Genomic DNA, 26,119 nt, shown 5'->3' with positions numbered 1-26,119 from the left:
CAGATTGAAGGATAATTTTACTACCTGTTGGCGTCACAGACACTCTTCCATGTTTCCATTATTTGAAATAATCACTCGTTCCTGCTCCTGCTCCTCCTCTTCCCCTTCCTCATCCTGCAGCTGTCTTTCTTCCTCCTCCTCCTCCTCCTCCTTGTTCGTAAATCTTGCGACATCTCTTGTCGGAAAAGTGTGCGAACGTACGTGTGTGTGTGTGTGTGTGAGAGAACTGAGATAACCTTACTGACCTTAATTAACACAGAATAACCTGCACTCTTAGACCATTAAATAGGTTTATTGTTTACTAAACAGTGATCAATATTATAAAGATCTAAACTGGAGGAAAGAAAACAGTCGTGGAGAGAAATCTCACACACCTCCTAAGTCTGCGTTTGTTTTAAATACATATTGACCAAGTTAAACAACTGAATATCATTAGCATGACGTCAATATAAGTTTCCATGAGACCATACTGTTGTTTGCAGAATGCACACACACACACACACACACACACACACACACTCACACACAGAGTCTCTCCTCTGTGTCTTTCTGTCTGCCTGGCACTGTTTACTTGCCCTTTCACTGAGCATCGGTTCTGGTCCTGTTTCTTTCCACTCTGCACTTTTTTTTTTACCTGACGTCTTTAGTGTCTCCCCATCAACACTGGGAGATAAAACAGAGATCTGTCCTTGAGAGAAATGGTTTTTCCTCTCCTCTCGTCTACGGCACAGACACCGCAATGGATCAGTTCACCTACGACAGCGTGTTTGACATTCAAATAACCTCGAAGGAGCCGTTTTTATTCCTTGAGTGCCAGTTTCGACAACTAAGTAGATGTTTTATAACCTGACAAAATCATCTGAAACTGAAACAATTTCAGCCACTTTGTGACGTCACAACATCCAGGATTATATTATAATAATATCCGTATCTCTGACCCACGCGGCCACTGCCATCACACAACCCCAAAAGCTAATCATAGCAGCTCTTTTAGCACAGCGCTAAATGAACATGAGGTGAATTATGTAAACATTCGAGGGACTAGAAGTGCGTTGTCATCTCTAACCACACGGGGGAGACAGTCAGTGAGGCTGCACAAATTAATACAAAAGTAATATTGAAATAACAAACTTAAGTTTGTTTGACCAATGAAACCGTCCTCAGGTCTTCCTCTTGTGGAAAAGGTGGGCGGAGCAAACAGGGGCTCATTAGCATTTAAAGGTACAGGCACCGAAACCAGTCCTTTAGAACAGTCTTGTTGAATGGGCGTGTGGAGAATCCAGAAATATATATATATATGTATATATATGTGTATATATGTATATAATATGAATAGATAGATTCCACTGGACCACAGCTTCCCAGCAGATGTTGCAGAATCCTGTGGACAGATGTGGGATAAACATAGTGTTTACAGGACCTGGGTCTTTGTTTGGGATCAGGATAAATATTGTCTCTTTGTCCAGATGTGAGGAAGAAACATTGTTTATGTGTTTACCAGCGGTTGTGTCATGGCTTACATTCTTAGGGCTGCACAAAAATGCACATGTGCAAATTAGAAATGAGGTTAAAGCGTTGGCACCTAGACTTGAAAATGGTGGTGTGACGTGTGCACATACGCATGCACACACACACACACACACACAAATACACACAAATACAAATACAAACAAAGTCTGTCTCATTACAAGAGGATTACAAAGGAACAGGATTGTTTGGCAAATACAAAAAACATCCACGTTTAAGCAGAACCAGTAATCATGTGGAAACATTTTATTCTTGAATATCTGTATATTAGTTAATAATATATAAAAATAATATGAAATAATAATAATAATAATAACAATAATAATTATGATGATGGTGTTATTAATAATATTTCTTATTATTGTTGTTGTTATTGTTATTATTATTATTATTATTATTATTATTATTATTATTATTATTAAAAACATTACATTATACATTTTTTTTCCCAATTGTATTAGTAAAAAAAAAGTGACCTTATAATAATTTATTTTCCCTCAGTTATTAGTCAAACCTTTGGTGCAGACAGTGGATCAGGTTTGTCATTTTTCTTGTCCATGTTGAACAAACACCCGCTCTCCCTCCCCAGTAAGACTAAACAACGTGCAGCCCACTACTCCTGGGTATCTGGTGTTAATTACTTTGAAGTTCCACAGATGGGCTGAATGCAGATTAATTTGCCTCACGGCTTTTAATAAAGTCCTAAAAAAAAAAAGGACATCCAGCTTCAGTGTTATTCCTTGTGTTCTAGTTTGAAGACTTTTTCTTTTCAGTTTAAACTCTTGGCTTTTCGTAGAAAAGTGTAATTAAAGCAATGGTGCAAAAAAAAAAAATTCAAAATAAATTACAAAACAAAAACCAAGTGTACAGTTATATGGGAGGGGCCTGAACCAAACAGCAACATAGGAAGTGACCACTCAGCCCTTCATCTGACCACAGGCTGACCTTTGTCTCTGTGATGTTGACCTTTAATCCTCCCAACTCACAGCGATAAAAGAATACTTCGGAGTAACTGTGTGTACAGGGTTTAATTGCTACATAAAAGATTGGGTGAGGTGACTCCTCTCCCCCTTCTCCTCCTCCCACCTCCTGTACAGGGATAAGTGTGTCAACTATCTTAGGACAAGATGTGAAGGACATGTACAGTGTGTGTTGTGATGTGTTCCTCACATGATGCTAATAATAGTTAGTCAACACAACAACACATTCACAGAAGCCTTTTTCGCAGAAGCCTTTCCACTCTTATCTAGTGTTTTCCTCCAAATTTAGAATTCAAATGTTGGAGCCAGTGTTTTTCCCGTTGCCAACATCTGCAGAACACGGTGACGGCACTGTGACCCACTGAACGTCTGCTGTCGTTGGTAAACATGGGCTTTTGTCCTAAATTGAGAGCGAGCGCAGAGTGGGTGTCCAGAAACGGACAAAGGGTCTGCAGGGTTCAAGTCCACGTGGGACGCAACCCAGCCGGAAAATTCTAGAAACGAATGTGTAAATATTTACCGAGCCGAGAGAACATGCTTTTGGATCGGCGTCCAGTCAAAACAAGATGTACTCACAGAACATGTGGGTGAACTTTTGACACCGCAGTGTTTGACCGAGCGTTTCACAACATTGGAACGAGCCAACGTTTAATGGACGAATAAATTACATAAACCGATATAATCTCTGAAATCATCGGACACGTCTTAGTCAGATGACTTGACTAAAAAAAAACTTCTTTGGAGAAACGTTCTTTGATTTTAGTCCAGGGATGTCAAACTCATGTTGGTTTAGAGGCCGCATAGAACTGGGGATGTACGATAATATCGCCCCGATGTTAGCATAATTATGTAACATCTGTAAGAATTGTAATCGGGTTTTCCTCCGATAATAAAAACCCGATATCGCAATACCTGGATTTTGGCCAAATTATGTGTGACCTAAAAATAGTTTTGGGGAAAAATGGCTGTACATGAAAGTGAAAGTCACTAGATGGCAGCATTGCAGCTCATTTTATTAATCTATTTTGATAATCGGGGGATTGTATGTAGAATGCTGCTGCCAGCAACTCAGACAGTGGTTTGTACAGATAAATAAATAAATATTACCAGGGGCGCAATCGTATTTTAATTGGGGGGGGGGGGGGGGGAAAAACCCCCTCGGCCCCCTAGGGGGGGCATGGCAAAAAAATTATTGAGAAACACTGCTTTAACCCATCACCTTAGTGAGCAGGCTGCACTTAACTTCCTTAACCACTAGACCACCACTGCCCTGCTATATCGGTATCAGTGGATATCGGCATCGGAAATTAAGTCCAATTATAATAACTCTTCATATTTATTGAAATATAATTGCACAAAACATTTCCTGAACATGAAGTGTTTGTATATTTTTTTATTTTCAAAATTCATCAAGCGGGCCGGTTTGAAACCCCAAGCGGGCCAGTTTTGGCCCACGGACCTTATGTTTGACACCCCTTTATAATCCCTCAGAAAAGAGTGTGTCTTTGTGCATGCATGTGTGACAAAGTTTTATCTTCGTTTAACTTGTTTATTACCTCGCATACAAGTAGAACCCTCGCCTCTAATACTGAAGTCAAATATTAGTATTTTTCTTTGACACCGTCCCAAACAAACACAGTGTTCCTCTCACAAACTGTTTCCATTATTACACCAGGCACTCGCTCCAATCTTGTTATTTTCAGCCTTGGCTTCAACAGTGTGGACACATAAAAATGTTACGTTCCACTCACAATCACCCTGTTAACTCTCCTGACTACTACAATTTTGGATTTAAATACGTTTGAAACTGTAAGCATTTGAAACATGGACTTGAGACTCAGCCCGGTGGTTCCCGACTTTTATTTCTTTCTGAGTCCATTTTGACGTCAGAATTTTTTTTGCTCTTGTTTGTTATACTGTTCTGCAAATACTTTTTTTTTTAAAGAATAGAAAATGAATTATATATATTTTTAAAAATCAATTACCATATTTTCCGGACTATAAGTCGCACCAGCCAAAGAATGCTTTATGAAGAAGTTAAAAAACATATATAAATCGTTCCGGAGTAAAATTCACACCAGTGCCCTCTAGTGGCTGTCAGTGTGAAATTAACGAACATGTACATTTTTCAGTGGTACAGGAGCAGCAGATACTGGTACACAAGCCTAGAGTGCCCTCTAGTGGATGTCAGTGTTAAAATAACAAACATGAAATTATATATTTTAAGTTAATAAACATTTCCGATGCCCATGTTTGAATTCTAGGCGACCCCATGTAGGGTTGCGATCCCAAGGTTTCACAGCAGTCACTTGATGTAGTGTGTTTTTCGACGGTGACCTTTGACCAGCAGAGACTTTTACATTGAACATTGTGGTTTCTTAAACCATTGTTTCCCAAAGACTGGGTCGCGATCTTCAAGTGGGTCACAAGAGATTTTTTTTTTTTTGCGGTCGTCTCGCATCATGTTTTCCAGGAGTTTACGTATCAGGTCTATTGACTTGGGTCGCGAAGGTTTGTGACTTTTAAAATCCCCTCGTTCCTATGAGAACAAGTACAGTAACATTAATTCTAGAAGACCGTGCCAGGAAGCACTGTCTTTATCTAATCTTCACAGATACAGTACATGAAATACTGCAGACTACCATATAATCTTTTTTTTTTTTCCTGCCAGAAATCTGCAAAATACTTCTGTTTTTGCTACAATTGTTGCAATACTGTATATCAAAAGTTAAACTAAAGGTTTAAAGGAAGTCCTTAAAAAAAGTCAAAGTGTACACATGGGTTAATGGTCTGCAGAAATGTTTAAATTCTTCTGGGGAAGAAAAATAATATATTACACCAACCTTTTGCTATTTTTCCCCCTGGAGTGAAACCTCTTTATCTTTATGACCTCATAAGAGCTTGAAGCTTTCCCACTCTTATCTCTCTGAGCCAAAGAAGCTCCCACAGAGAGTGAAAAAAAAAAATCACTTGCTCTCTCTTAAACTTCAACACTTTTATCCTGAGTGCCTGCGGTGTTATTAATCTCAGTTATTTATTTCCAGTTTGGCTGAAGGTGAACTGTAGAGTATGAATTTATTTAGTTCAGAATGATGTAATGATGAGTTTCATATTTAATATTTTTATGATCAGGCTGTTTTCATTTGACTGACTTTTAGTGAGGAAATTTATCCCAAACTGGGCATCACATTATTTTCAAAGACTCCAAGTAGACGAATTACGACTGTGACCTGGCGTTGGACCAGCAGTCAGTCCAATGTGTACCTGGTATTTCACCTGGTAAACACCGCAACAGTACCCTTAAACAATTACGGCTATTTGGGATTTGTAAAAAAAAAACATTAATTAAATACGGCTGCAAAAAGGTTTTCGTCTGTCCACCAGGTGGCAATATGCATAGAGACCTTCCTCCCTGGTGTGTAGCTGCTGTGTTTTTCTAGAGGTCAGGAGAGGTCAAACTCACTCATGCAATGGGCTGAAATTTAAAATGTAATTTGGTTTAAAATGTGGTGATAAAATCAACATACATTTTTGGTAAAAAAAACAAATGTAAATGTACGCTTGACTAGAATTGGAATTCAAGAATTGTAAAGCACAGAATTTAACCCCTGCGTTGTACCCATCCAGTAACCAAAATACAGAAGTTCTGTCTTTCAGATAAATGTATTTTAAGACAAACATACACATAATAAGTCCTGGTGGGCCACATAAAATCATCTGACGGGCTACATTTGGCCTGCGGGCCTTGAGTTTGACAATTTGTGTCATCTGATTTGTTCCTACACTATATTCAAATGGCAGTACCTGGTACCTTAAGGTTCCTGGTACTAATAAGTATCTAACAGTTTTCAGCGAGAACGACATCCGTACCACGAGACGTTCTCCTGACGTAAACTCAGATCCAGACAAGATCCAGAGGACGCTGAGGTTCATACTTGTGTCTGCTGTGTGTAGGAAAACTGAATGTTTACAGCCGTTGTTGCCATAGCACTGTGTGTTGGACACAGCTTGGTTACATAAACATAGATGGACAGTTATTTCTATACACACACACACACACACACGCGTTTTTCATGCTGGTGATCGATGTTGTTTTTACCAAAACGTTGTTTGTCATGTTGGGAACTACAGGCGTTCACAGAGTGACCAGACGGTGAGACGGTCTGGTCACAGAAGTCGTTCAAATCCCAGTGTGGAGAAACGCATGGAATCAGACCTTTTATTTTTATCAGTTATTCAAATGTATTTAATTAAATAGTATGTTATATAGTAGTATGTTGTTCAAATACTTAGTTCAGTGATATTTTGTTTGTCAATCTGTGTGTCATATATAAAGAGTACATTCAGTACAGGATGAGTTTAGCTTCTGCTAATTTTTCTGCTAACATTTAATTATTCTGGCTAATTCCTATCTTAACAACATTTGGGCAAATATTTAAATATATTTTTATTAAGCTGTTCCATTACTTTAATAAATACATATACTGTATAATATAACTTATACAACTGTAAAATATTTTAAATATTTAACATTACATGTACTTTAGTACTTTCATTTTAGCATGGCGTATTTGGTGAACTTTAGTACTTTCATTTTAGCATGGCGTTCTAAGTATTTGGTGACAATTTGCCTCCTGACTCCTAATTTACGTTGGAATTTTCTGCTCTTTTTTGCACATTTTTAAAGGGACAGATGCATAAATAAATATATTTAAATTACTTTAAAAATCTCTCCTTTGGTAAGAACACGAGGGGGAGATCTTAGTAGCCTTGGTGTTTGGATACTATGCAGTACCTTTTCCACTTTAGTTTGTATGAAGTCCTATATCACTGATAAGACAACACACACACACACACACACGCAGTACTTTCCAGTGGAGTATTCACATTCTGTTCATCTCAGCAACTTAGTTTTACAACAGCTGCTCATCGAGCTGAGCAGTAAAATGACAGGGAGTTCATTTACTCTAATGTGATGAAGGTCCGTTCACATCGTTAATTCTACCTAATTATTCATTTAACGTTGCATCTTGTGTGTAATTAGTACGACATAAAACACACTTGGCCCCCGGTCACACTCCAGATCTGCTCCATTTTTAGAAGCTGATTGCTACTTCAGCAGCGCAGCGTGGGCTGCATTTACTTTTAGAGACTAAATCGTTTTGTCCAAATCTCACCGTGTTCTTTTTGTAAAGTAAAATTGGTACACGCAGCGAGATAACAGGAACGCGCTGTACTTTATCTGCGTGCCAGCCGCAAAGGCCACGTCAGCGCGTACGACCTGGCTGGGGTTTGAGTCGGAGAGACACACACATGAATGTGTGCAGATGCACATGTAAAAAACAGGACACGCTCTAATCACTCGCACTCCCCGGAGGCGGGAGTCAAGGTGAACAATGGTGGCAGGATGATGGGAGCACACACACACACACACACACACGCACGGTGTCCTCACGGGAGGAGAACAGGGTCAAGGCAACAGTCGAACACGGAGGTGAAATCAAAGTTCAACACGGTTCAAATGAAAACGTCGTGGGACAAAAAAGTCTTCAGAAAATGTAGTCAAAATTAAAAAGCGTCATTGGTCATCTGTATGAGACAAGAGGAGGAAAAGGCAACGACATCTAACTTATCAAGTCTGGAATCAAACCCGCAACCCTAAATTTAATTTTAATTTCTTTCAATACATTATTTCAATGCAGGGTAAATAACTCAAATTATGTTTTTTTTTTTTTAATAGTGTTTTAATGCTTCAGCAATCCACAAAATATATACTTCCAAATTATATATTTTTTCCATTATTTTTATTTTTCAGTGTTTTACCATTTTACTAAAGTAAATACTCTTAAGTTGTCCAGTTTCCTTTATCAATCTGCTAAGTGAAATGATTCAAATTCCATTCTTATTTGTGCAGTAGTTTGTCATAAGGTGAAACTAAGTTGCTCAAACTGAATTACTTTTTTTAGCAGTTTATTATTCAGCTGAAATAAAATTAAAATATGCTAATTAAAATGAGCTAAATTTACTCAAATTTGTTGTTGTTATTTTATATTTTTAAATATTTAATGAACCCACAAAGCACATTTCTACTGAACTTTTCTTTCCATTTAATAAATCACAAATGAAGGAATTCTCTGAGGGAAACGTGGGATATAATTTGTCTCATAAAGTCAGATTTTTAATGACAACAAGGTGTGTTGTTTTTACTCTCACCGTTAGACCTTTACGTGATGGATTGTGCCCCCCCCCCCCCCCCCCCCCCACTCCCCATCATTTCCAGGCTGCAGCGGTAATTTGCAGCTGTCCTCCCGTCCCCATGGACATCCCTGCCTGATACATGAGTTCCCACGACTGCGTCCCATCCACTGTTATACTGTTACAGTAAACCTGACCCACGTCAGGTCCGTAGTTTGTTGTAATACATTGTAGAAATGACTGTATCAACACAGCTGTAACAACCAACACTGGGTTTCCTAATGACAGCAGTGGATGGTGTCGTGCCCGGAGAAGCCCGTACAAGGTCAGCGTGAATAATTGTTGTTTATCTTAGTGATTTAGCCTGTTAGCAACGAGCGAGGTGAAACGAACGGACTCGGATTTCACTTCATTGGTGGATTCCCAGAACTTACCTAAATGTGATTCAGTTCACTTTATTTGGTCTTGTTTTTTTTGTTTTTTTTTCGTCATCTGTACTATTAGACTTTTTTCAAAAAGTGGCTGAAAAAAAAAAAGAAGTTTTCTATTCGTTCAGACACGGTGCTGAAAATAACTCTCTATTATGACAGGAGGGAATTCCAAATAGTTAGTGCGGCGCTCCTGGTGGTCCATCAGTGTAAATGACACTGATGGAGAAGCTGCAGCCATTAAAAGTCCGAGCGGAGCAGAAAGGTCACGACCCGGTCAGGAGGTGTCAGGTGTGTTTTCATGGACAGCACTGGTTCCAGGAACAGGTTAGAGAACAGTGTGTCAGAGCAGTTCCCACATGTGACGCCGTGTACGTTGTTCATTGGCATCCTGTGACCTACGCAGTACTGAATACTGAGGCAGAGTACTTGGTACTGTGTGAAAACGTAAATGTCAGCGGAGATGTCTGATAATATTCTATGGTACAGTATATATGTGACGCCGTGTACGTTGTTCATTGGCATCCTGTGACCTACGCAGTACTGAATACTGAGGCAGAGTACTTGGTACTGTGTGGAAACGTAAATGTCAGCGGAGATGTCTGATAATATTCTATGGTACACTATATTTATTAGGTTTGATATATATTCATATATATACACATATATATGTGTGTGTATATATACATCCATCCATCCATCTATCATCCATCATCCATCCATCCATCCATCTATCTATCATCTATCTATCTATCTATCTATCATCCATCCATTCGTCCATCCATCCATCCATCCATCCATCCACCTATCATCCATCCATCCATCCATCCATAAACTATGACATCACAGCAGAGCATTCTTCTCTTGGGCCAGCCAGGCCAGGCCAAGCATGTATAGCACCCCCTGCAGGGGAGGGAGTTGAAAATACAAGAATTGATGCACACTTTAGGTCAGCAGTTGTTGTCAAACACAGTAGAGCGAGACAAAACTAGCGTCAGTTTCTACTTTTCCTGATGATATTCATGCCTGTGGTGAATAACTGTAACTGTTTTTTCTTAATTCACTGTTGGTTGGTTTTTCTAGTGGACTGGGAAGACGCTCACTGGTCCGCAAGGCTTTAGACATGCAGTTTTATCGCCCCCTATCAACACGATATGCCACTAACAGCATTTTATGTAATTTAATTGCGTTTCAATATAAATGGAGTTGACACGAACAGTATGTGCATCTACATGTGTACAACACCTTAGCTTGAACTTCCTTTCACACACGTACACAATACCTCGCAGCCTCTGCGACAATTGCAAGTTTATTTTACTCCGAAATCTTCTCTAATGGGTTTGGGAAGTTTCCGGCAATATCAGTGGAAACAATGAAATTCAACAATGAATTGGGTTTGGGAAGTTTCCGGCAATATCAATGGAAACAATGAAGACATTCAGTCAGTTATAAAAATATACATCAATGAAAATATTGACAAAACAGATCAGGGATGTTTTTTTTTTTTACACCAGAACAAAAGAAAAACTACGGTGAACTTTCAAAATCGACCTTAAAAAACCTCCACGTTTAAATGTTGTAAACTGTTGCCATGGCTCTGTGGAAACTTTACTGGACCTCAGCCTCATGTGCAGTAAATGGATTGGCCTGTCTGATAATCAGCACAGCTCCCCTGCTGAGGTTAGCATTTGTGTTATGATCTCTCTTCCAAGTTTCTTTTCTTATGCATCATTTTGTGCCTTTATTAAATCTTTTTATTTCCATTTGCTCTTATAAAGGTCCATTGTTTCTGTAAATGCCCCTGAGACGGCCAGTGTTCTGGATTTTGTTATTTTCCTCTCTCTTTTTTTATTTTTTATTTGCTTTCTTTTAGCACATTAGCAAAACAAAAAAGAACATTCAGATTCATTAAAGACAAAAGTGACCATAAATCATCATCAAACACCGGCTGTACTTAGTTATGAGCCTCATTTACTGCCGTTGTCATGCAAACAGAAGGCCATTAAGTTTTGTTAAAAAAAAAACACAAGTATTTTAAATAATGAACCACGTGTTTTCAGACTTCCCTCGGGGCTTGTATATACCCAGGATCTGTCTGTCAGTTTGGGTCAGGAAAAACTAGGACAAAATGTATTTATACTTCAGAGCAACGAGTTGTGTTCATTTGTTGTCATGGGTTAAAAAAGTCAACGTAAACATGACTGACAGCACTCGTAACTTAAGTCAGACTTAATGCTAACAGGCTAAACTGAATTAAACAGATTATACTCACCCAGTGAAAACATCTGCAGATACTTGAAGAACAAACTCCATCCAGTGAAACCAAGGGATAAAGTAGTGACCTGATGATTTTTCTTGCTGTAAAGGGAGCGTGCTAACCACAAGCTAATTCGTAGGATCATTTTTGATAACCCAACGGTCTAACTAAGAATACCCTAAATATTAGAGTTTTAGTTCATTCCTCAAAAAAACCTCCAAAACTGTTTTAACTTTTTTAGCTGCTACATTAAACCGTCTGCGGTGTTGGATCCAACAGCCTGTTGTTAGCATGTGCTTCACAGTCTGTTAGATCAGTGTGGGGTAAACTGACTGTGGCTGTGATCATCATCTAACTGAGAGCCAAGCTAACCTGCTGTTGTCTGCTGCCTCTTCATTCTTCTAATATTGTTCACACGTCTTTGTGGAAACTTAAAAACAAACACAAACAGAGCACAAATCTAATGTCTGAAGTGATAAAGAGATCATGAGTAGTAATATCTTGCTAGCTGTTGCTACAGATTTTACTAGTGTATGTACCTATACTTAATATTTATACTTATGTCTTGTATATTACAGCCAGCCAAAAGTGCTGTGGCGCTAGCGTAGCGACACGTGGCTAAAACATTAGCATGACGAGGATAAAGGAGCTGTAAACATCTTTTAAGGTGGTTTTAATTTGAAAAATCTTTCAGTATGTCTGAGTTTTCATCTTAAAAGATAAAACAAGACACGTTTTTTAAACTTTAAAATTAGTTTAGATTAAATTGCCAAAGCAATGGACTAACATTCTTAGCCAAATATAGTTTACGATAGACTGCTTAGTTTCAATATTGTCAGTTTGTTTTTAAAAAGAAGGAGGGGTTGAGCAGTGAGATGAGTGTTTAAGGTAGTTGAAAGATTAAGTTTGGTTTATTCAAGAAACGTTGATTTTAAAGTTAAAAATGTAGAGATAAGGAGCCATCTTTGACTTAGCGTCTTAGCTTCCTCCTGTAACTGCGATACTGTATGTAATCCTCCTAAATACCTGTGCGCCTGTGTAGTTTTGATTTCATCAGAAACATCTTCGTCGTTATGATGTCTACACATGTGCTAGCACGTTGAAGTGTTTTGTAACAAAAACACGTGCGCAGCCCAGACCTAGTCAGGTTAAAGCTGTTTATCTGTGGATCTGCACGACTCTCCTGTAACGGCTAACAGTTAGCAGCTCAGGCCCCGGGGGACTCGTATCTTGATGTGGTCTACGGTGAAAAAAAATCCAGAGTTTTCTTTCTGTATCCAGTGAGGCATGTGAGCCGTCTTACACCATAAACATGCACACGTGTGGGTAACACACACTCGGCCGAGTTATATTTAGAAGAGATTCTGACATTTTAATGCGGCACTGACCATTTCCAGACAGGCCTGGCCAAGTGGACGAGGGCTTTGTTTCTTTGTCATGTGGGAACGCTTTGGCGACGTAACCAAAGAAAAAGAGAAGACAAAAACATTACATCTTTGTAACTGACTGAAAGTACTATTATGATTGTAATATTTTTTACATGTAACTCCATGATTGGCAGTCCTATACTACTGTTACCTGTACTGTCACCACTCTTTTAACGTTTAATTTACTTTAAACGAGAGATACTCAACAAGTCCACTTTCTATTACATTCATTTCACATTCTAAAAAAAAAAATCAAAATTTTTTTTTCTTGCTAAATCATTGATTCAACAGAACTTTGATATTTCTCACCACCAAATTAGTTTCTCTTTTTACACCAAGACACATCAAATGGAATAGATTAAGGTAAGACTCAAAAGTGGATAGAACCAGTGGTGGAACCAGGTCCTAACCTGTTTGCAGCCCTGGGTTAGTGGCCATAAGACCCCTCATCACTACCAACTGCAAGATTGCACGAATCCCCAAAACAAAACTCACACTTTGCATCAAGTCAAAATACATTTTTCTACGTCTCCAACAATTGGAACTAGACACACGTTACATGACATGACGAGGCTAACCTCTAACCTCTAATCCCCCGATCCCCTTTCCCACAACCTGTGTGTTAGGCCCAGCAGCAGAAGACCCTGTCAAGGGAGACCACCCCCCCATATGACAAATACCCCGTGACAAGATAACATTGGCAACTGCCCCTTGTCGTCTCTACTAGAAATTACTAAGTAGTACTAAGTAACATATACATTAGCAGTTGTGGACGTCATTGAATATATTCAGCATATAATTTTTTTTTTTGGCCTGTGTTCTTGGCTCCATTTCTGAAATAATTCTAAATAACAGTTTGAATTCAAACAGACAGAGAAAAAAAATTCAATTATTTCCATTGTTTCTGTCTAGTCAATAAAGGTTCTAATGTGTTTCCTGGTCAACTATTTTGGGCTTTGTTGCATATAGTGTACCAACTTCTTTGGGAATGTGTGGCCTGTACATCCCTTAAAAAAAAAAAACCAACCCCTTTCTTTGGGAATGTGTGGCCTGTACATCACTTTAAAATAACCAACCCCTCTCTGTGGAGTGTGTTTCTGTGTGGCCCTCGTCCAGCTGGAACATCACAGTGTGGTGTGAACCAGCGTCCTCCTCTAACAGGCAGACAACCAGTTGAACAAAAGCCTTACCTGACAAGCAGATGATGCTTCCTTTGTTCCTTTGTGGCAGCACGGTATCCTTTGTTGTCCTGATACCCCTGACTAATCCCGTCCTCGGGGCGACATGAGTACAAACAGGAGAGCGAAAACGCTGTTGTGTTTTTTTAATGTCATTTTTCCAATGATTTTTTTCGTGGAAACCTGAGCTGACGTTTCCACAGAGACGGTTTTATTTTCATGATTTATGTCTTCTTGTTTTGTGCACACGCCCCCTGTGGCTTCCTTTGAGGGATGATTTATTTACATTTAATCTCAGTGGCGTACGTTATATAATATATATTTATCTTGTCCTTAATACATGATGGATGACACGGAGCGAACAACGGCTACATGTCCTGCCTTCAACATCTTTTGTGTGAATAACCACAGGCGTCAATTATCCAGCCTAAATTTCACCAATGTATCAGCGCTTGATTAAAAATGTCACAATTTTAATTAATATTTTCCATTATTATTATCTCTCTCTCTCTCTCTCTCTCTCTCTCTCTCTCTCCTGTCTGACAGGCTGTTATCCTTGTCAAACAGCAGCTCTAAATATATTTGGTTCCTGTTCTTAGCCTGTGCGTATTTTTAGACAGGGTTAGTCCTACATGACACCGCACTCGTTCACTTTCACAGTCAACTGTGACTTTGGGGAGAAAATCCTGGAATATGTCAGTTTGTCTGCCTTTCACTGTGACGACAGGCATCACAGATGGAGGTTACAGGTAAAAAAAAAACAAAAAACAGACGCAGCAGATGGATGCTGCGTCCTAGTAGATGATTGTCAAGGTGAAGATGGCCATTTGCTGCTTGTTGTTCTGTTCTTTTGTTGCCTCAATAAGTGTCAAGACTGACACATTCCTCATCCAAAATTAAAAACAAAAACACAACTTTGTTTTAGTATTTTTGACTGGTGCTGCTTTGCTAACAAAACTGAAGCAGAGGCAAAATGAAAGAAGTATAAGTAGTATATAAGAAAGTATAAAGAGTAGATTTTTCTTAAATTAAATTGAAGTTCAAGTAAGTTAGTGCTTCTTAAACTTTTTTAGTCATTCCACACTTTGAACGAGTGGAGATTTTTTTAAGCCCCACCTGCCTCCGTCGCCCAACGAAAGATTCAACCAATCAAATTTATTGAACTGACACTACACTTTTTGCCGATATCCGATATGCCAATGTTGTCCAATTTTAAGGACGCATTTCATTGTGTGCTGTGTCACAATGACAATGATTCACTTTCACATCAAAACTATTTTTAGGGTCACATCATCTGGATGAAAACCAGGGTTTTCATTATCGGAGGAAAAAATATTAATGATTCTTTCCGACATTATATAATTATGCTAATATTAGATCGGTTGGCCGACATCAAAATCAATAACATCAAATAACACAAAGTTCAAAAAGAGAAAATAAAAGTCATCACATGAACCTTGAAAATTTACTGAAGTATTTCATATTCAGAAAAATACTGCGATATTACACAGCCCTGTTTGTGTAGCAGACCCTAGCGCTCCAGCAGTGAGTGACACACCATTGTGTGACTGGTGTAGACGACTGTTGCACCTTGAACGGATGTTGGGTCTGAAAAGCCCCTCTCTATTGTTTTTCACCATACACTAAAGCAGTGCATAATAGAAGGAAGTGTTTTCCCTGGAGACTCGACATCATCGCCTCAGATCGTCCACACTCACAATGGGTGGAGGAGGCCCTGTGTGAACTCAAAGGTCAGAGGTCACATATCGGCAATTGTCTAGACGTTAACCCCAAACTGATGATATTCAGCTATACGGCGCCACCTCTTGAGCAGGGGTCTCCAACCGCTGGGGCAGGGACCAGTACCAGGCTGTGGTCCATTTTCTTTACAGGATGATTTGCGTGAGAGAGACTTGGAGATGGTCGGTGTAAAAGATGAAATTGAAGTTCAAGTAAGTTAGTGCTTCTTAAACTTTTTTAGTCATTCCACACTTTGAACGAGTGGAGATTTTTTTAAGCCCCACCTGCCTCCGTCGCCCAACAAAAGATCCACCAATCAAATTTATTGAACTGACACTACACTTTTTGCCGATATCCGATATGCCAATGTTGTCCAATTTTAAGGACGCATTTCATTGTGTGCTGTGTCACAATGACAATGATTCACTTTCACATCAAAACTATTTTTAGGGTCACATCATCTGGATGAAAACCAGGGTTTTCATTATCGGAGGAAAAAATATTAATGATTCTTTCCGACATTATATAATTATGCTAATATTAGATCGGTTGGCCGACATCAAAATCAATAACATCAAATAACACAAAGTTCAAAAAGAGAAAATAAAAGTCATCACATGAACCTTGAAAATTTACTGAAGTATTTCATATTCAGAAAAATACTGCGATATTACACAGCCCTGTTTGTGTAGCAGACCCTAGCGCTCCAGCAGTGAGTGACACACCATTGTGTGACTGGTGTAGACGACTGTTGCACCTTGAACGGATGTTGGGTCTGAAAAGCCCCTCTCTATTGTTTTTCACCATACACTAAAGCAGTGCATAATAGAAGGAAGTGTTTTCCCTGGAGACTCGACATCATCGCCTCAGATCGTCCACACTCACAATGGGTGGAGGAGGCCCTGTGTGAACTCAAAGGTCAGAGGTCACATATCGGCAATTGTCTAGACGTTAACCCCAAACTGATGATATTCAGCTATACGGCGCCACCTCTTGAGCAGGGGTCTCCAACCGCTGGGGCAGGGACCAGTACCAGGCTGTGGTCCATTTTCTTTACAGGATGATTTGCGTGAGAGAGACTTGGAGATGGTCGGTGTAAAAGATGAGGAGGCGGGGTATAGAGCAGCATAGAGGCACGTGATCTACTGTGACGCCCCCTATAGGGAACAACAAACCCTAACAAGGACCAATTTACATGGTATTTTATTTTGAAAACCTATCATTTTTACCTGCTCCTCTTTTCCGTGAATGGAGTTGTGGGTTCAATTTCAGATTTCAGACATACTGAGTTATAGACCAGCCCCGTCATAGGTGGGCACGACCTGTAGTGCGTTTTCATTGGTCATCGGGACCAGAAGAGTGCTTCGTACTGTAAGTACAGACCATTTAATCTAACTAAAGCAGAAATAAAAATTAAAAAACAAACATTGCTGAAAAGCTTTGCCAAAACTGCCACCAAAAACAAAACTGTATTTAAAAGAAAATACCAAGAATCCTATAAAAACTATATGAAGTCAAATTCCCATAAAAAAGATGAAATTGTGTTTCACTGTGCACATCTTGACCTCTGCTCAAACACCCCACCACTGGTCAAATGGGTAATTGTCCTGCGTTGTCCACAGTGGTGCAAAAAACTCTTAAATAAATGGGACCAGAGTGAAACCAAAGATGGACGAGTGTTACTGTAGAAATGCTGTGTTGTTGTTTTATGAACCATATATTGAAACACCTCGGTGACCTCACGTTGTAGTTATTGTTGTGATGAAACATTTCCTGCTTCTATATCAGAAATACTCTCCTACATCACGTGGTCTCGTGCAGTTCTGCAGCTTCTTAGATGAATCCCTCCTTGGAACATGTCCATTTTCATAATCATCGACTTGGAATCAGGACATGTGCGGCTTCAGCCCAATTGAAATTGTATTTCTCGCCCCTCATCCAGAAATGACTCAGTGTTTTTTTCACATGTAAAGGTTAAAGTCAGTCACATGAGCGTCTGTTTCAGGAAATTGAACAGATGCTTTTTTCTTTTTTGTTTTTTCTTTCCCACCCCACAGTGAGATCTTGTCATTTCGGGAAGTCATTAAATCTGAGTCAATCCCAGCTACTGTTCGTCTCCACTGAAGGAAACCACAACCTCAAATGACACTTTTCACAAGAATGAGCATTCTTGTCTGTCACTATCTGGAGGCCTTAAAAAGCCACTCCAGAATGTGAAGGCTGAAACTCACAAACACAGAGCAGACCCTCCACCATGTGTTACCAGCTGTGACCAGTATCTACTTCAGGTTCAACACTGGGTTCCTGTAATACAATGGCCCATTATTATGAGTCTCCCTCACACACACACACACATACACACATACAATGGGGCAGCTTCGGGCCACCAGATTAGTGGAGATTGACCCCTTCTCCACCCCGGAGCAACTTCCCTTCCTCTCACAGCCAATCAAAATCCAGGCTGGGCAGAAAGTGAAACGTGAAACCGGGGTCTAGACTCAACACTTCAAACCTCAGGCCTCAGTTGGAGGCCAACCGAAACAAGGGTTTCATGCTTTTACCCTCAAACATTTTTGTTACCTTTTGGGCTATTTTTCGTTGCATTACAATCGTCACGATGGACTTTCACCTTGGATTTGACCGATGTGGTGACCTCCTCTAGAGAAGTTTCAGTCTAGAGTCAACCGATCACACCAGCAGACCAAGGGCCACAGAGCCATGATGTGTGAATGAGGCTACCACATGCTCTTCTTCTTCTTCTTCTTCTTCTTCTCTTTGTAAGGAGGGCAAATGATGCAGTGTGTGCTCTCCTTCTCCCCTCAGCTGAGCTCCGGATCCCCCTGTAGCTGTGAGGTCGGCCCGGACGGGACAAAGAAGAAGAAGAAATCCAAGAACCTGTAAGTACAGAAACTCAAAACAGTCACATCACCTTTGAAAACTTGTCATGAGAATCGCATTTTAAACTAAGACAGCGTTAAGTCCTGGTGTTTTGTGAGTGATCTTCAGTCGTTCCCACCCTTCGGTCATTATGTTAAAAAGGTGTTGATACATGTGTCTCAACTGATGGTTATTGATAACGGCTTCTTTTGTATCAGTCCACATGGGGTTACTTTAACAGGCACTAGTGGTAGATGGGGTAAACTGCAGCAGAATTAAAAAAAAAACTTTTTGCAGTAAATAATGTAAGAACACGTGAGAATACGTGTCTGGAACAGTTTATGTCTGATATATATATATATATATATATATATATATATATATATATCACGTTTTATGCTAAGGATGGCAGCAACACTCAAAGCTAATCATCTTACACTCTTCATAATCGACCTAATGAAGTGATAAATGATGTGTGTGCTGTCGCAGAGCGTGGCACCATATGGGTCTCACACTTATACAGCAGTGTGAGAGGTGTGTGTGTGTGTGTTCACATGCGTCGTTTGCTTAGCCGGGTTTGTGTGTGTGTAAGATGTGTGTTGACGCCTCAGTGGTTCATCAGCTGTTGAATGATCTTTATTCACGCCGCACTTCATCCAGATGAAAGTGCGTTTCACACCAGGAGGACAATAAAAGCACAGCGAGGACAATAAAAAAGAAAAAAAAACCCAAACACTCACTGCTGTCCTTGGGTCCGACTTCTGCCCATTTTCAGCACAAGCTGCGTTTAAACAGTAGATTAAGTGATTAAGATTCCACAGTTTTTGCTCAGTGCTGTGAGAAGGCTGCCTTTGTCAGCTGCAGCAAAACACTTTCTTTGCTTCAGAAAATGAAAAGATTCAAGGTTTCAGTTTTGAAAGAAATTGGTGAAAAGATCAGTTTGGAATTTGAATATATATATAAATACATACGTACGTACGTACATACATACATCCGTATATATATATAGATATATATAATTGAAATTTAAATATATATAAATATATACTTATATACATACATCTGTGTATACATATATGTATATATATATAATTGGAACTTAAATGTACTTTATATAAATATATACATACATATGTATGTATGTACGTACAGAATTTAAATATATATAAATATATATTTATATACATACATCTATGTATACATATATGTATATAATATATACATATATGTTAATTATAATTATATATATATAAATATATATAATTGGAATTTAAATATATACATACATACATATATGTATACATATATTACATACATAAATGTATACATATATAATTGGAATTTAAATTTATATAAATATATAACATACATAGCTATATGTATACATCTATATAAATATATACATATATACAAACATACATAGCTATATACATACATATATATACATTTCCAACGAATGCGCACATTTTATTATACCAATAAGACCTTTGACACATTTCTGTCTCTTTAATAGCGTTAACACTGTGTGTGACGTTGTGCCAGGTGCAGCGCCTCTTCATTTGAATGGATTTGTCTGTGGGTTCTGCTGTTTAACTGCCATCTCACAGCCTGGTTATGACTGCGATGAAAGCTGCACGGAAGAAAAGCTTTTGTCTGAGATAAATTGGACTGCTGTCATTGATGCGAACCTCTTCTGTCATCATGACTCCATTTAAAAGAGGAAAACTCATCAACCTCTATCAACATGCTGGAAACAGTTGATGTTTGCTTACTCTTATTTATTTTCCCCCAAATGCTCGTGGTTACTGGCTGTTGTCATGGTGTTGAATAATCCTATCCACTTTATTTCACTGTTCCTCATTGGAAATATTAAAGGCGTAATCTGTCCCATCATATTAAGTCAAACAAACAAAAACAAAATCCTTCTGTGTGTCTCCGTGGGATTCAAATCCAATATGTTGCTGCAACAGATAGAAATCTTGGGCCCTTCCTGATCCTATACAACCAAACATAAAGGAAATGAAATCATTCACTCCATATGTCAGAGACTGATGTGTAACACGTAGGAAGATCTTTGTCGGTGTGGTGAAATCACGTTGCTATTTATAGCTAAAGCAAAGGTAACTGAACTTGGACGGTGTGTTCAGTAGTAGCAAAATATTTAACTTTCTCAGTACTGTTTTGTACTGTTCTAGAGAGGTGGTAAAACAAAACATGTTTTGACCACCAGTCTCCTAATGATAATGATGATAGTACTAGTAGATTCCATAGTCTAGCGGTTAGCACGCTTGCTAACCGAAAGCCGAAAAATAGGTAAAAACACACAGATGTTTCAGTTAAAAAATACATTTTGAAACGCTCATTTTACCAGATCAAATAAAAAAGGTTGTGCTTTTCAACTTCCAACGTACTTTAAGAAAATATGACGCTTGTGTTTTGATTATAGATGATGTTGCTACTGTACTGCTTGCTGACGTGGTTTAGCCCCAAACAGCTAATAGCTAACTGCTTTCTCGTGCATTAATTTTGAAGTAGTGTAAGGAAAGCTAGTGTCAGTGTCTTAGTTATCTTCTCTAAAACAACACTGTTTAAAATAGCATGTAATTTAAACAATTCAAAAATAATTGGTGCTTAGCGCTAGCTAGCTAGCTTATTAGCAGCTATCAGGAAAATAAGAGTTTCTCGAATGCTAAAGACAGGCTATGAGACCTGTTTCCTTCTCAGTCAGGTATCATACAATACTCCCGCGCTTCCTTCTCTCTTTCATCACGTCATCTCTGCCTCTCATCTCCATTGTACGCAGTTTTCTGCCTGTTCTGCTGCATCCGAACATCTGTTTTTCCTGGGATTGTCCCCCAGTGTCTCTTCTCTCCCCCTCCATTACCAGCCTTTGTTTTTACTTAGTCCAGGTGTTCCTTTTCCGCACGCAGTCACTCCCAGCAAGGCTCCACTTGCCTTCTCTCCCTCTCAAGTAGCAATAAAGCAATAAACCCAACCAAACCATTAGCTTAACGGGAGCTTCGTGATACGACACAGAAAGTTTGTAAAACATAATGATGGTTTTTAGAGATGTGGATTATCTCATGTTATTTATCATAGATGTGGTGCATCTTTGATGCTGTGCAGAGTTGGTTGAGGTAAATATTGTTATGAATATTATTATTATGAAGCCGACTTTTTTCTTTAAAACGAAAATCAAGACATTTTCCGTTAACAGCTAAATCACATTAATTTGATTTTGGAAAATGTCACCACCATCCAATGAAAAACCACCACCCTATTTAGATATTAGGGATGACTTTATACAACTTTTTTATGTCCTATACTGATGTGAACCTTCTTTTCTCCTCCAGCATGGGGCGGGCTGCCATTGCTGAGCCGATAGTATATTTTTGCAGCATGTCTTGCAAAGTTAAGGTCAATGTTTTGGCTTAGGTATCGGATCAGACGGGTCGTTTGGGCTTAGGTATCGGATCAGACGGGTCATAGTTGCTTTTTTTTCGATGTTCAGTCCTGACATTTCTGATGTTTTCCTGATGGATCTTGAGTATCGGATCGAACTATCCCTAGGTATACCATAATATATGGTACACATATAAAGCTGACGGTTCTTATAACGTTGTGGCGCTGCATATCATTTGTGACATCATTACAGTCTCCAACTGTTGTTGCTTAAAACGGCCAATACAGTTCTACTTTCCTTGCCCAGAAAACTGCAAAGCTGGTTCTGCCTTACTGAAAGGAGTCTTTCCCCTCTTGAAACTGTGTAGTGATTGGGCGAGCCCAGGGTCCGCCTTCCCCAGACCCCCAGGACTATATAATGCTCCACAGAGCAGCTCAGGGGTTAGAGGAATGTGATTGTTAAACAACCCTTGGGCCTTGAGCAGTGGGACTCTCCTGACACACGTTTACATGCTGTCAACTTTACACACATGCCAAGTGAAAGCGCACACTGGCTGGTACCCATGTTCCACGCTATGGTCGACTTCTCCGAGAAGTACCTGGAAAGGTAAGAGCAGAGCAGAGGGTGGTCGAGGGTGTGTGTGTGTGTGCATGGCTTCGTTTGGGAGTCGGTTTGGTGTGATCGGGAATTAGAAGTGTATCAGTGTGGGAGGGTTAGGAAAAGTGTGACCCGGGGGCGCTGTTTGATGTCCCACGGGGTGAAGCTGCTCTGAAGCTGGTAGGAAGCAATCTGACCTCTACATGCAGCTCATTTGATAGTCACAGTGAGGGAAAAGAATCCCTCATGAGGCCACAGTGCTCCGGCTATTTTAGAGGAAGGAGAGATAATTTCTCACTTGAGGCTGCCCCTCTATCTTATTATACATAGCCTCAATTTCAGGAATAGGATTGCTCATGTGGTTTTGATGGCAAAAAAAGAGAGAGTTTGCTCAGAAATAAAGCGCCTGTCGCTCTTGATGGAGGGAGACTATGAATGTGCTGGTGGTATATTAATGGACAAGATATAGGACACTTCCCCTTGTCGTTGTTCTTGGAAGATTGATATTGCTTTTTCATTTATAGATGTACAGAAAAAGCACTGCTTCCACTCTCTTGTTGTGCTGCTTCATCTGTCAAGACTGCCAGGAAAATCAGGATTCTTTCTGTGTTCCCAAAAGTGTGAACGCTGTTCAGAGTGTTGGAGACACGCCGTCACAACCCTTGACCTTTTACACCAACACAGACACCAGTGCACAAACTGCCTCGGACACTGCGCGGCGTTATTTGTGCGTTGCGTTCTCTATTGACTTTACAGGCTTCTGTAAACACAGCAGCAGCAGCAGGGATGAAAACACGCTGCAACGTTTTCACTGCCACCGTCTGGATTTCAATCCCTCCTCTGTGCACACAGCTCACTTAACTGTGGGACGCAGGGATGAAAACACCAAATGGAAAAAAAATCTTCATTATATCCTGTAAAATGACAGCGGGACTTTCTGCTCCGTGTGACTTTCGTACCGATTTTAAAAAAAATCTTCATTATATCCTGTAAAATGACAGCGGGACTTTCTGCTCCGTGTGACTTTCGTACCGATTTTAAAGCAGCCTTCACATGTCATGCACATTTAATTATTTCATGTTTTTTATTCAGCATGTTTCCAGGGGGAATTCGATTGATCATCTGTATGTTTCTATTTCTAAAGAGATCATTTTCCAAAAGTACTTAAAATGCCTTAGCAACATTTGGTCAGTTTTAAGTCATACTCAAAAGCAGCCTTCACATGTCATGCACATTAATGCACACATTTAATTATTTCATGTTTTTTATTCAGCATGTTTCCAGCATGTCATACTCGCAAATGTTCTGACTTCCAACCTAGGATAAATTTATAAGACAAATTAAAAAAAAAGACTATATATAAAAAGATTACAGGTTTTTCACCTTATATCCATAGTTGAAATATAAATACTTCCATCAGAAAATTCCTTCTTTGTGAAATTCTGTATGATGTTTCTATGGCTTGTCTAGAAACTTAAATCCAGTTCCCACATCCAAAAAATGAGTAATTCTAACATTTTTTTTGTTATATTTTCTTCTTTGGGCATTTAGCCCAACTGAATTAGTACTAAACAAAGTACTCCTACTCGAAAACAAGAGATACATGAGAAAACATATCAAGGAGTGAAGTAGCTAGCATTATCACCCGCTGAGAAGCGTTAGCTGCATGCTAACAGCCACCCGCAAGTGCTTAAAGAAAACAGGGTTACAATTTGAAATGAGATACTAAATCAGTTCTAAATGACACTGCTGGAATACAAAAAATGCTAATGCTAGCTGATGCCATGGAAATCATACGTTTAGATTTCTGATTTGAGTTTTTCCAAATGGATGAGCAAAATCTTAATTCTAGGTTTTAATTTGGGAAATTAAACTGGAATTAGAAAAAAAGCGTTAGCATTAGAATTAGCAACATGCGAGCACTCAGACACGTTTTGCTAACTGTCAAACAGCCAGTTGATCACCTCAAAACAACCAAATATTAACACACTGAAAGTAAACATGTTGCACCACATTTTGCAGGTTAGATAAATGTACTCAAATGAATATTTTACTTTGGCTAACGAAGGACAAGTTCTAATCCTAAAACCTAGCATAGCTGCAACATTTCGGCCCTGCGTCCGTGTTCCTGTATATGCTGTCACAGTTGTCCAGATATTTGTCCACACTGACGTCCTGATCCGATGACATCCGTTCAAATGGGGTCGAGAATTCGCGCGGTACATTTTGATCCGCAGCGTGTCTGTCTGCAGCTTCTCCCCGCGTGCTCTCTGAGCACTTCCCTGAGAGTGCGGCCTACTTTTTCCGAACACCAGGAATATCCGGCAGGGTGCTATTAGCGCATCTAATGTGAGCCAAGCAAAGAGGGAATAAAGAGAACGGGAACCTGCAGATAATTGCGGAGCTGAAGACCTCTCACTTTTTCACTCAAACACTCTAAGTGCTTTTTGTCCTGTTGAGCCAAAGCAGACGCTCAAGTGTGCGAAACCCGTCATGTGTGCCAAACAAATCCACGGTGTAGAGGGCTTTATTGATATGTCAGCTGAGGACAGTCATTATGGTAATTCCTTACTTTTGTTCACGTGATTATATTAAACAGATGGAAATTAGGACTCGGTGTATGTTATAAATGAAATGTGATAATACAGCTCTAATGACAGGGGGTTGTTAGCAGCTTGAGTGAATGGGAAACTTAATGGAACCTGTCAAACGTGAAACTGTGAGAAGAGCTGTTAAGAACTGGGGGTGGGGGGTGGGGGGGTGCTGTAAAGTCATTAGTGCGAGTCTAAAAATAGTCCAGCATGAGACTACTTTCAGTTCCTGATCTGAAACAGGAGCAGGTAAATCTGGGCGTTTTACATCAAATTAAAAAAAAAAAAAAGCCCTCAAATTAGAAGTGTTTCCTCCCTGCGTCTGGTGTGTGTCACTCCAGCCGTGGACGACTGTGAGTTTAAAGTTTCGTCCAGAACGGTTTGCATGTCGTGTTAATGGTCTTTTTCCTTTGTTTAGGACATTAGTTTGAGCGCGGCTCTTGATTTTGGAAACTCTCCTCATCTGGAGGATGACAGGAGGCATGGAACGTGTCAGTCCGCTTTGAGTTTACAATCATCCAGGCAGTTTAAAACTGGCCCGACTTACACTCACAACCTCCACATATATGAAATAAATTACACTTTTCTATTTTAAGATTTTAAAGTTTTTTTTGTCTGAAACTAAACTGAGAATGTTGAAAAAAAACAACAACAAAAAACCCTGCGATGATGATGTAATCCATGAGTTGTTTCCAGGACTGAAATAAACCAATGAGCTGCAGTCGGTGTTTGTAGTGTCTAGTGACACCCACATGGTGGCAGGAAAGAAACATACTTCTGCCTTAAAGTGCCTGTTGTTATGACATCAGTGCCACATCCTTCCCACTGGAGCTCATGCTTTTCCACAGCCGTGATAAATAGACAGAATCTGTGCCTTTGTCAGGCCAAACGTATCTATATATACTTCTCCAACACTTAT

At 39.5% G+C, this 26,119-nt stretch overlaps 1 protein-coding gene across 4 annotated transcripts in view; it reads left to right on the top strand.

Annotated features, from left to right (window-relative positions):
• rgs3a (regulator of G protein signaling 3a) overlaps positions 1-26,119 on the top strand; it is a 138,141-nt gene that overhangs the window by 103,508 nt on the left and 8,514 nt on the right. For 3 of the 4 annotated variants that reach the window (XM_025062383.1, XM_025062382.1, XM_025062385.1), the window contains one exon: positions 18,556-18,629. In XM_025062383.1, the coding sequence (XP_024918151.1) occupies positions 18,556-18,629 (74 nt within the window). Of the gene's footprint in view, positions 1-18,555; positions 18,630-22,444; positions 22,619-26,119 lie in introns of those variants that run through there. The other variant, XM_025062384.1, reaches the window with a different exon arrangement.

This window comes from Cynoglossus semilaevis, chromosome 14 (assembly GCF_000523025.1).
Source record: "Cynoglossus semilaevis isolate Cse_v1.0 chromosome 14, Cse_v1.0, whole genome shotgun sequence".
NCBI classification, from domain to species: domain Eukaryota; kingdom Metazoa; phylum Chordata; class Actinopteri; order Pleuronectiformes; family Cynoglossidae; genus Cynoglossus; species Cynoglossus semilaevis.
Note: the sequence above shows the minus strand (reverse complement) of the source record. Positions and strands in the feature narration are given on the sequence as shown.